The sequence below is a fragment of the Podarcis vaucheri genome, assembly GCF_965113315.1.
Source record: "Podarcis vaucheri genome assembly, chromosome: 1".
Taxonomy (NCBI): domain Eukaryota; kingdom Metazoa; phylum Chordata; class Lepidosauria; order Squamata; family Lacertidae; genus Podarcis; species Podarcis vaucheri.
The window spans coordinates 50,444,626-50,456,527 of NC_138759.1; the positions used below are offsets into that span (position 1 = coordinate 50,444,626).

The following is an 11,902-nucleotide window of genomic DNA, read 5'->3' on the forward strand; positions in this document are numbered from 1 at the left end:
GATGTTTCTTGGGGCGGTTGTGAGCTAGCCCAAGACATTTTGTTGCATCAGGCAAAGGACAAAATTGTGCCCTCTGCATCTCCCTTCCCCAATTCCACATTCAGAAGCTGACTGGACTGGCAGTTAAATTGACTTGATTTTCATCGCCTTTAGCAGCAAGACCTTTGCCCCATGTGCATTAAAACTCTCTTAAGAATGTGAAAAGAGGAAGAAGAAAAACCTAGATAAATATCCAAGAAATTTATTGAATATTTGCATGAGTACAGTCTGCGGAGGAATACTGGTTTCATTTCCAGAAACCTCACTACCAGACATACTGAATGGTTGCCCATCTTGATTTTTTAGATATGAAGATAGTAAATACAACCTTTAGACAATGCCTGGTTTATTGTGGGGAAGGGAATTACATCTTCAGAGAGAAGCATCTTCCCTTTGAGGAAGTTAAGCAGCACTTTTGAAGCAGATAGCAGATGGTTTCTTGTCTCTTCAAAATTTGGTCTCATCAAAATTCGAAAATATTAAAGTCTTTTCTTGTGGAGTTTTCAATATCAAGACACCTTATCACTCAAAGGTGTTGTCACTGGCTGGTGTTTGTTTGTATAACTGCAACCCTTTTCTTTAATCCCATGCAATTTAGTCTTCAGTTTTTGCTTCCATCTCCTCGGCATCATCATCTCCATCCACTTCAGCATTCTCACGCTCCAATCTTTCCAGCTGTCTTGCAAGCTCAGTCTCATCAGTGTCAGTAACCACCTTGGGCTGAAATGTCACAAATATGATCAACATTTAAGTTATCTTTCAGTGTGACCCAGAAACCAGTTAAACAGATGTACTTGCATCAAAAAGGCTTCACACAACTAGAGTGAATGCAGCTTACTTGCCCAAAGGGACCTCCTGCCGGGTGCGCGAGGCTTGCAGACACTCGCCCGAAGCAGGGGGAGCCCTCCGGAGGGCTCCCCGTGCTTCGGGCGACAGGCTGCCGCCCCAAGCCTCGCGCACCCGGTGGGACCTCCTGCCGGGAGCGCGAGGCTTGCTGACACTCGCCCGAAGCAGGGGAAGCCCTCCAGAGGGCTCCCCGTGCTTCGGGCGACAGGCTGCTGTCCCAAGCCTCGCGCACCCGGTGGGACCTCCTGCCGGGCGCGCGAGGCTTGCAGGCATTCGCCCGATAAGACGCACCCCGATTTCCCCTTCATTTTTGGAGGGGAAAAAGTGCGTCTTATGGGGCGAAAAATACGGTAAGTGGAGTGTTCTCACAAGACATAAAAGTGCTCTACTTTAAATCCAAATCATACCTGCGATGGAGCATTGTGCTCTGAGAGTATAGTTTCCCCTGGAATCAGCGTTTGGGCTGAATTCCCAATAGCAGCCAGTTGTGTGGTTTCAATGTTTGCAGAAGACAAGCAGAATTTACTCGTAGGTATTCTACATATACAGTTTCCAGTACAGTGGTACCTCAGCTTACAGACGCTTCAGGTTAAAGACGCTTCTGGTTACAGACTCTCCGCTAACCCAGAAATAGTACCTCAGGTTAGGAACTTTGCTACAGGATTGGAACAGAAATTGCGTGGCGGTGGCGTGGCAGCAGCGGGAGGCCCCATTAGCTAAAGTGGTGCTTCAGGTTAAGAACAGTTTCAAGTTAAGAACTGACCTTCAGAACAAATTAAGTTCTTAACCCGAGGTACCACTGTATCTTTCTACTTGAGATAAGAAGAAGTGACATTTCTAATAAATGGAAGGATCAGTATCAATTGTGTGCTGAAAATATGGCTAGTGTTTAATAATCCTTTAGCATATTTTCTATTAAGATGTCAGCTTCTGCTGCTATGCTAAAGTTAGGAACAAAGCAACTGCGGTGAAGAAAGTGCACCCTACCCCCTGCTGGACAAAATGAGCAACCTGAAAACCTGTCAGCTGCAGAGCCGGTGACTTTACCTTCACATAACCTTTCTTTGCGAACTATTCCCCAGTCCTTACAGACCCATGTAAGCCACTTTTCAGGGCAAGGGAAGGAAAGTGGAAAGATGGGAGAGAAGGGTGCTGTAGTGTTCTGACTAATGTATGGCTGACCAAGGTTAAATAAGAGTCCCTAAAGAAAGACACCTCCCCTCAGCACCGAAGTACAGGGTACACAAAAAGATGGTATTCAGATACGGTATAAGGATATTAACAATATGGTCCAAGTACTAAAAATAATGGACAAGTAAATTCTTTGGAAGCTCAAGCTACCACAACACACCTTGACCTTGGCCTGATATGGCAACCGGTGCAGATCTCTGGGGTGCTATATGCTGAAAGGGTCTCACTCCTGTCCATAACTATGAAGCAGCATTCTGCACAAACTGGATCAAGGGCAAGGCAAGCCACACAGAGTGCACTGTAGTAATCTACTCTTGAAGTCACCAATTCCTGAACTACTGTGGAGTATTTGTTGTTAAGTTATAATTAGTGTTTGGTCGCTTTTAATGTATTGCTTTTCTGGTTTTAAAATGTACATTTTGTTTTGAATCATTATTCTAGTTCTAATGTTGTATTTTAGTTAAAGTCTATAAGCCATTTGGAGGATTTTTTTGTGAAAAGTGACAAGTGAAATAAACACAAGATAGTGGATTGGATGGGAGTATCTTTCTTTCTCCAAAGTTGGGGTCCACAATCCCTAAAATTTGAAGGAGCAGGAAGCTGGTCTTCAGGTTAGCAACCAACACTGATTAGGAGAAGAGACTGCAGTATACTTACTTCCATCTGCACATTGAAGACTCCCCTTTTCTCTTCAATCTTTTCTTTGATAACAGCCATGGCTTGGCTAAGGACAGAAAGGCCTTCAGTCCTCTCCAGTGTTGTTGTGGTCATCACATATCGAGGAGGAGCTATCAGATTAATCTACAAAAGTGTGCAAAAAACAAGCCTACAAGTCTGGAAAAAATATTGTACCATCACAGAGAAAAACGGGATTTCCAGGATGTGTGGAAAATGCTACTTTGATATTACAGTAATGAGTAATGAGCAAAAGAGGACATAACTATGTCTTGTTTTCTCTTGCAACGATTTTCGCCCCAGTAACAGAAAACGGTTCATAGTAAAAATGCAACAATGTGAAATAAATACAGGCAACAGCTATTTTGCATGTGTTCAAGGTACATGCGCGCTGTTGTCAGACACGGAAGAGGGCGTAACAGGGCGAGCTTACATGCGCCCTGCTGTCGCAAGTGACGATCCAGAATACAACCCCTGCACAAATCGGGAGTTGTCTGTAACATAATACCCCCAGTAAAATGGGGACATTCCCAAAGTCATAACTAGATTTCCTCTCAAGTGGACTATTCCGAGAGGATTTCTCTCACCTCACCACCCTTCTCCATCACACACACAATTTACATGAGGTCTATCATGGATGTGTGTGTTAAAACCCACAAGCAGGTATCATCCAATGTCACAGCTGATGCAGGATGCGGCAAATTTCTCATATTCATAGTTTTCCAGAACACACATCTTGGCTGTCACTTACTTTGATAGGCATGCTTTCTGTGGAACAGCACAGGCCAGCTCTGAGAGCTTCTTTCACTGCATCAATACCCTCATAGCCATAACAGGCAACTTCAATATCTAAATGGGTCATAATGACAGATTACGTTAAAACGCAGATAAAATATTACCAAAGAAAGAGATTAAAACCTGTCATTTATTCTATTATTATTCAGCCCTCTGTATTTTAATACTCCTCTCATAAATTTATCTCTAATCAGAACAAGTGCACTGAAACTTCGTTGCTAAGACATGGCTTGTCTAATAGATCAATAGAACACTGTGCACACAGTCCATACAGACTCTTGCAAAGCAATCTTGTTAACAAGATGGCAAACTATGGTCATGACAATACTTCAGTTAGATGGTTCCACAGCTGGCTGAACATCCAAGCCTAATGAGAATGACTTCATGTCAAACTGGGTGCCACAGGGCTCTGTCCTAGTTCCTGCACTGTTCAACATGGTCATAAAAGGGATGCAAAAAAGCCCTTGTGCTTCCCATTTTAACTTGTTTTATTCTTCAGACAGAATTTCCGTGTAGCACTAGTTTATGAGCTAGCAGACATGTCAGGATTAGTCTCAACAATCCTGCAACCACTCCCCAGTGATTCATAACATGCAACTAGTATTGCTGCGGTCAAGCCTGATCTTGCATAATAGCATAATTAGCTCTGAGACTGTCATATTCCTTCAAGAAGCTTTAGGGAAGTCCTAATTTTAAAACATGAAAAGTTAAATGACTAGTTAGATTGCTCAAGTAACTCACAACTATAAACTCTAAAGGCAAGGAATGACAAGCTTCAGGTAGTTTTACAGGAATCCAGTCAAACAGCTTATTTGTGTGATCTCATTCACAACATTTTGTACAACATATGTGCAGAAAACTTGTTGTCAGAGTAAACTCACCAAGCATATCTTTATTCATCCATGTAGGATATTCTTCCATAAGACTGCAATGAGGAGCTCAGTCTAAATTAACAAGCCTCGTTTCTTTAATCAATTCTGTTCTGGGGACTTACCTGCTCGAATTTTGACTGCTTGTGGTGTCAGGCGCCTATTGATATTATCAATTAGCACACGCTTCTCATCTTCTGTCAGATCTAGTCCATCAAGGATTGCAGGATCCCTAGTAAAAAACCCAAAAATGTAAGCCTGCCAGCATTCCTTAAAATGCATTTTAACAGGAGAGAAAGGACCAACACTGAGGCATTTCTCAACACTGATAATGGAAAGCAGGAGGGATTTGCGTGAACATGTTCTCCAGTCTTTTTCCTGCCTATGGTTAAGAAATAGGTACTGGCCTAAATCATTCAAGCCATCATTTATTTGTAAGCACAATTTACAATACAATACTGTCCAAGCATTATTACAAAATGTAACTTTTTAATATAACTTTAAATATTGTAAACAAAAAGTATGTCTACATTCTCAAGAGAATTTTTTTTATAAAAAAACCCCAAATTACTACTTTATAACAATTGTTTTGTCAACATAAATTTAAACTGTTACACCCTTTAAAAATTGTATTTTATAATATTCTTAATAAGGGTATCACTGTGTACATGCACTTATTATTCTAGTACATTAGTACATTTTTCAGTGAAACAACTATCTTGTAATCTTTGTTCTCTGACTCTAATGTAGTATACCGTAACTAGTTATATTTTATATTTAATTTATTATAGAAAAGTACTATGTTCTTTAGGGACGCGGGTGGCGCTGTGGGTAAAAGCCTCAGCGCCTAGGACTTGCCGATCGAAAGGTCGGCGGTTCGAATCCCCGCGGCGGGGTGCGCTCCCGCTGCTCGGTCCCAGCGCCTGCCAACCTAGCAGTTCGAAAGCACCCCCGGGTGCAAGTAGATAAATAGGTACCGCTTACCAGCGGGAAGGTAAACGGCGTTCCGTGTGCTGCGCTGGCTCGCCAGAGCAGCGATGTCACACTGGCCACGTGACCCGGAAGTGTCTCCGGACAGCGCTGGCCCCCGGCCTCTTGAGTGAGATGGGCGCACAACCCCAGAGTCTGTCAAGACTGGCCCGTACGGGCAGGGGTACCTTTACCTTTACTATGTTCTTTATTTCAGAGAATTACCGAACATATTAAATACATCTGAGCTATGCAGTGCTTTTTTTCTAAAATAACATTTAGGGGTACTCTCATTTTCCTACTCAAATTGAAATACTGCCCCTCAGTGATGCCAAACTTAGATTCACAAAATGTCTAGGGGTATGCGTACCCTTGTGTGTCCCCCAGAAAAAAGCACTGCAGCTATGTCAATTTCATCTTCAACAATTGTTACTATGCCCTGTATACATTTTATTAAGGCTAACAGGGAGTTAGATACCATAAAAACAGAATTTTTACAAAAAAACCTCATTGTGCCATAACAGACACTTTGAATTTTATACATGTTTCCAAATATAATTCCATACATATGATAACAGCTTGCTATCACTTATCTAAGCAGTTAAAATCTAACACAAACCTATTCCTAAGTAAACTACTTGCTATTTAAACATACTAATCTCATAGAAGCAGGCCTTGTGCATCATTAGTCTTAACTTCATCTGCACATTCTGCTATGGCTGTTAAGTTTGTAGTGCTCTATGGTATCTCAACTGCCTTAATTCAGTTTGCAGGTAGGGGCTCGTGTGACCACATGAATTTGATACAAAACAAATCCATTTCAAATAGATCAGTGAAATGAAGGATTCTTGCAAAGCCTTCTCAGGAACATGTTTTAATATGAAGAAACATTCCATCAATAGCAATAAGCATGAACAAGAAATGAATACAGAAAGGTAGTCCTGGAGGTTATTCTGTAGTCTTTAATACTTATTTTCCCTTAAGGTAAAGGGACCCCTGCCCATTAGGTCCAGTTGTGACCAACTCTGGGGTTGCGGCGCTCATTTTGCTTTATTGGCTGAGGGAGCCGGCATACAGCTTCTAGGTCATGTGGCCAGCATGACTACGCCACTTCTGGCGAACCAGAGCAGTGCACGGAAGCACCATTTACCTTCCCGCCAGAGCGGTACCTATTTATCTACTTGCACTTTGACGTGCTTTCAAACTGCTAGTTTGGCAGGAGCAGGGACTGAGCAACGGGAGCTCACCCTGTCGTGGGGATTCGAACCACCGACCTTCTGATCAGCAAGCCCTAGGCTCTGTGGTTTAACCCATAGCGTCACCCGCGTCCCTCTTATTTCCCCTTAAACCTCATTAAAATCTAAACATTACCAAAAGTAGCTGTATCTGAACTGACATTTGGTGATCAGTCAGGCAAATAAGGTTCGTTGTATATGACATTTTATAACAAACTAAACCCACTGAAATGTTTGTGATCAGGGGCAATACAAGCTGAAAAAGTAGTGTACTTACGAAACTGCATGCTTGAAAGCATCATATGCACCATATCCAGGCCTTTTATACTTGTCATCAAATACCCAAGCAGTTCTCTGGAACAGGCTCTCCAGCTGTTCATCCTTTGTGTATTCCAAAACCTCAGCAACATGGCGAAGGATGCTGTAAACCTACATACAACAAGGAAAATGTTCAAAAATGCATACAATTACTTCCAATGTGGAGAATAATGCATATGAAAAAATACAAAAGGGTGACAATTGCTTGTGCATTTTGCACATTAAGATACCTCTTCTGAAAGAAACACTGGCCACCTTCGCACCTAACACTAAGTCAAACCATGGCTTAACACAAAGATGCTGGCCCCCAGTAAGGAGAACACAAGCCACTTTGCTCCGCCCCAGTTCTTTTAGCTCTACATAGCCGCTAACCATGGCCAAGGAGGAATCATAGTATTGTAGAGTTGGAAGGTACCCCGAGGGTCATCTAGTCCAACCCTTTACAATGTAGGAATCTCAGTTAAAGCATACATGACAGGTGAGTATCAAACCATTGCTTAAAAACCTCCACAGAAGTAGAGTCCAAAAGGGAACGTGTTCTACTGTCAAACAGGTCTTACTGTCACAAAGATCTTCCTGATGTTTAGTCAGAATCTCCTTTCTTGTAACTTGAATCCATTGGTTTGTGTCCTACCCTCTGGAGTAGGAGTAAACAAGCTTGCTCCATCTTTCATGTGACAGCCCTTTAGATATCTGAAGATGGCTGTATTATCTCTTTTCCAGTCTAAACATACCCAACGTCCTCAACCATTCCTCATAAGGCTTGGTTTCAGGACCCTTGGTCATCTTGGTTGCCCTCCTCTGCACATGTTCCAGCTTGGACAAAGTACTATTACTTCCCTTGATCTGGACATTCTACCTCTGTTGATACAGCCTAGAACAGTGTTAGTTTTTTTTAGCTGCATCACACTGTTGACTCATGCTAAGCTTGTGGTCTACTAAGACCCCCCAAATCCTTTTCACCTGGACTACCAGCAAGCCAGGTGTCTCCCATCTTATATTAGTGCAGCTGGTTCTTCCTGCCTAAGTGAAGAAGCTTACATTTCTCCCTCTTTTGCCCTTTGTTCCACCCCAATTTGGATTAGGATCCTCCATCCTTGCTACTGGCACTGTCCCACAAGGATCAATTTAAAACCTTTGGGCAATGCAAACTGCAGATGTGGGAGATCCAACTGAGACTCAAGTGCAAAACCACTTACAAATGCTCATCTTGGTGCAGAAACCATTCAACAGTAGGAAAAGGTTGCACAGAAGAACATGCTACCACACTCACCTAACAACTATAAGGCTGCACCAAATTATCACACTACACTGAAATTTTGCCAGCTTCTTTAATATTCTTCATCAAATTCTGAAATGGAGCCAGTACTCTCTTGCTTTTATAGTCATGCTGTATATTGCACATTGAACTGCAACTTGCATTTGCATGCTATTTAAAAACAAATGTGTCCAACAAATATCAGTGTTGTTCGTGCAAATCAACACATCAAGTTTATGGCTCTCCCTTCTATTTCTTTATATATCAAATTCTGGATTGAGGTGTCACCAGAATGTTGATGACATGCAGTTCTTTTTCTCCATTAACATCTGAATCAGGAGAGGCTGTGACATTTTGGACTAGTGTCTGGATGCAGTGGTGGACTGGATGAGAGTCAATAAACTCTGTTTAAATCCTAAGAAGATGGAGGCTCTTTGGGTGGGTGACTCCCATACAGTGGTGCCCCGCAAGACGGAAAACCCGCTAGACGAAAGGGTTTTCCATTTTTGAGCTGCTTCGCAAGACGATTTTCCCTATGGGCTTGCTTTGCAAGACGAAAACGTCTTGCGAGTATTCCGATTTTTTTCCGCTCCCCCCCTTTTCTAAGCCGCTAATCCGCTAAGCCTTTAATAGCTGCTAAACTGCTAATAGGGTTGCTTCGCAAGATGAAAAAACCGCTAGACGAAGAGACTCGCGGAACGGATTAATTTCGTCTTGCGAGGCACCACTGTATTCAGGAAATTGGCAAGTTACCTGTTCTAGATTATTATTATTTATTAATTTTGTATACCGCTCTTCATCCGAATTTCACAGGGCAGTTCACAACATAAAAACACAAAATGAGAACACAGAAAACATAATAATAAAGCAAGTCAATACCTCCCCTCCCACAAACACATTTAAAAGCCCATGGAATGATTAATCAACCAACAGCCTGGTAATAGAGAAATGCTTTCGCCTGGTGTCTGACAAGAATGAGAAACCGAGCCTTAGCATCGGTCCAGTGGAATGTCTTACCAATGGAGATTCAGCAGGCACCTTCTGGCCAACTTCTAAATGCCTGCTGAGAGCTTATCTATTCCTCCAGACCTATGAAGACAATTAAGAGTACATCCCCCACAATGGTGTATGGATGTTGGTTTTCAATTTCTTTTTGCTTTTAATATGTTTTTAACTTTTTCTGATGTCACTGTCAGGTTTTATATTTTTATATTGTAAACTGCTGTGGTATATTTGGTATATTTTTATGATACAATGGTATATAATTTTTATAAATAACTAGGATGAAACAGACAACACAAAATCACTTTTGTGCAGGTAAATTCAGAGGTGTTTTCAGTAATACAGAACAATATATATCACATTTCTTCTCAATGCTCTTGTTCATTTAAATCAGGCTTAGAAAAGTTATTGCAAGTCCTAAACACTCTAAACAATTATTAACACTATTGCATAAACGGTCATTGCAGGGGTGGGGAACCTGTGACCCTGCAGATCTGGGTTGGCAACATGATGCCCACACAGTATAGCTGACTACAACTCCCATCACCCCTGGCAATACTAGCTGCGGCTGATGGGAGTTCAGCAACATCTGGAGGATATACACTGGCTACCCTTGCTCCAGATGACAGATTCCTAACTGCTCATCTGCATGGTCAATGACTAGGGATGATGAGAGCTGCACTCCAACATCTGGAGGGCCACAGGTTCCCCACCTGCATCATGAAGCAAAATAACTCAAGGTATATTTTTTCAAACATAAGGTTACCAGTAGAATTCACACCCACTCCATTCTGCAAAGTACTAGAATAACCAATAATATGGCAACTTACTGTTTTTGATTTGGTGAATTTGTCTTCACATTTTATTGCCTCTTCTGGAGAGACTCTTCTCTTTGACAAGTCAATATAACCTAATTAATACAAAATGAAATATCTCAAAACAGTGAGGATTCAACACAACTTCTAAACTCATAAAAATGCCACTTTTATCTACTTAAAGGCAGCAGAAAACACTTCTTGTTTCAGGAAGAAAAGTTTTACAAACCCACTTTACTTTTCTATATAGAAGCCAGCTACAGGTAGGCTATGACAGAATGCATTAGACTGCATACTCAAAATTTGAAATAACACTCTAGAATTTTAACTTACCTTTCTCTTTATCCACCCTTATGACAACAACACATTCATTTCTTCCAATTCGAATGAGTTTGTTTATAGAACGGATACGTCTTCTGGACAACTCACTGAGCAGAATCATGCCCTCGATATTGTTATATTCCAGTAGGCTAACATATGCTCCCATTTCTGCAATGGAGCGGACGTTGACCATGACCACATCTTCAACTTCTGGAAATTTATGCTGGTAAAACCTACAACTTAGTCCAGGCATCCTGCAAAATCATATCGAGAGACAATTTATTAATTTGTAACAGCCCAAACCGAATCATGATATGGCGAACAGTAACATCTATTTAGACTGTTCTGGTACTGGAAAAATTTCCCATTTTCCTGCAACTGGCAGAAAAAAGGAAAACATACCAGACACGCATGTTTGCAGAACGCTGCTTAGAAACCTCCTTGTCACTCTCTGTGTTCTGGGCCGACATTATGGTCGCCGCAACAACTACATCGCTATGAAAGCCTCTCGTTTTTCTCCGTCCAGTTCCCCTGCGGACGGTTATTGACTAGCTCTCCCCCCGAAACACCAAACGTGGGGGCTGTGTGACAAAGCGCAACTTAAGGAGAGGCGTCGCGGCGGCGGGGGGGGGGGGACGGGTGTCCTTTTGTGACATAACCCGCACCTCACCGAGGGAGGCCTGTGTCCCAAGAGAAGCGCGGCCGGGAAGCCGATGCCTCACGTCGGAAGAGGCCCCGCGGTCCCCTCGCGCGGCAGCCAAGGAACGGGATGGGGAGACTCCGCCTCGGCCTGCCGGGCGCGCCCCGCGAGTATCCCGCATGGCGGAGGACACCCACCCACCCCCTCGCTCGCCGCGGCCGGGCGTCGGTCACAGAGCGGCCCTCCTCCCGCTCGTAGGCCGCCCCGGAGCGGCCGGCCCTCCTCCCGCTTGCTCACCTGTCTCTTCCACAGGCCGCGCTCTCTGCGCTCCGGGCTGGGGTCTCGGCCGACTGCTCGTATCCGCCTCTGGTCACAGCGTGTACCCCGCCTCGAAATGCGCAGCCGCCATCCCGCCTCTTCCGGAAGCATTTTCGGGAAAAGTAGCCGGAAGCATTTCTACCCAGCTGCCCCCATAAGTCTTTGGTTGCCCTGATAGACGGGAGGGCGGGAAGGAAAGGCTCGCGCGACACGACCGCCAAGCCTTATTAGCGCCTTCCGCCCGCAGCGGAATTCCTTCTCTGCACAGAGATAGAAAAGGGTAGAATGGTCACAGCGGCTATTAGTATTGGGAAGACGAGGCCGAATACAAGCATTTCTCAGGTTGCAGTCAGACTTGTACATTTACCATAGAGGTGGAGCTGAGGTTCGTTTGGCTTTCCAACCCGCCCCCCGCCGCCAAAAAAAGAAATCGCATGCAAGGGTGCTGCGTATTTAAATATTTCAAAACTTAAAAGAAAGCAAATAAATCTCATTTTACTCAAGCTCTCCCTGCTGACCCGTAATATTGGACCCTGTTTTATTTGAATCCTCTGAATCTTTTGCTTTTATACTGTTGCTTTAATGGGTTTAAGTTGTACTTTTGTTTTAAT

The 11,902-nt window shown here is 43.2% G+C and overlaps 1 protein-coding gene across 2 annotated transcripts; it reads right to left on the reverse strand.

Annotated features, from left to right (window-relative positions):
- Window positions 1-368: 368 nt before the first annotated feature.
- On the reverse strand, window positions 369-11,534 carry EIF2S1 (eukaryotic translation initiation factor 2 subunit alpha). 2 transcript variants are annotated; one of them, XM_082226620.1, is made up of 8 exons: window positions 11,271-11,534; window positions 10,346-10,587; window positions 10,028-10,107; window positions 6,897-7,048; window positions 4,541-4,647; window positions 3,503-3,600; window positions 2,734-2,877; window positions 369-759 (listed from the first exon to the last, which is right to left on the reverse strand). In XM_082226620.1, exons 2-8 carry the CDS (start codon window positions 10,584-10,586, stop codon window positions 634-636), a joined length of 948 nt encoding a protein of 315 aa, XP_082082746.1. In that variant the 5' UTR covers window position 10,587; window positions 11,271-11,534; the 3' UTR covers window positions 369-633. The 2 variants fall into 2 exon arrangements, with proteins under 2 accessions (XP_082082746.1, XP_082082745.1); XM_082226619.1 differs by lacking the exon at window positions 11,271-11,534 and adding an exon at window positions 10,736-10,923.
- Between the last annotated feature and the right edge of the window lie 368 nt (window positions 11,535-11,902).

What these genes read in the sequence shown, in the direction of transcription:
- EIF2S1 (XM_082226619.1), bottom strand. Translation starts at nt 10,803, where the DNA reads ATGTCGGCCCAGAACACAGAGAGTGACAAGGAGGTTTCTAAGCAGCGT. An exon ending in TCTGCAAACATGCGTGTCTG is followed by an intron (nt 10,588 to 10,735) that starts GTATGTTTTCCT and finishes ATGATTTTGCAG; the next exon opens with GATGCCTGGACTAAGTTGTA. An exon ending in AGCAGTCAAAATTCGAGCAG is followed by an intron (nt 3,601 to 4,540) that starts GTAAGTCCCCAG and finishes TGACCCATTTAG; the next exon opens with ATATTGAAGTTGCCTGTTAT.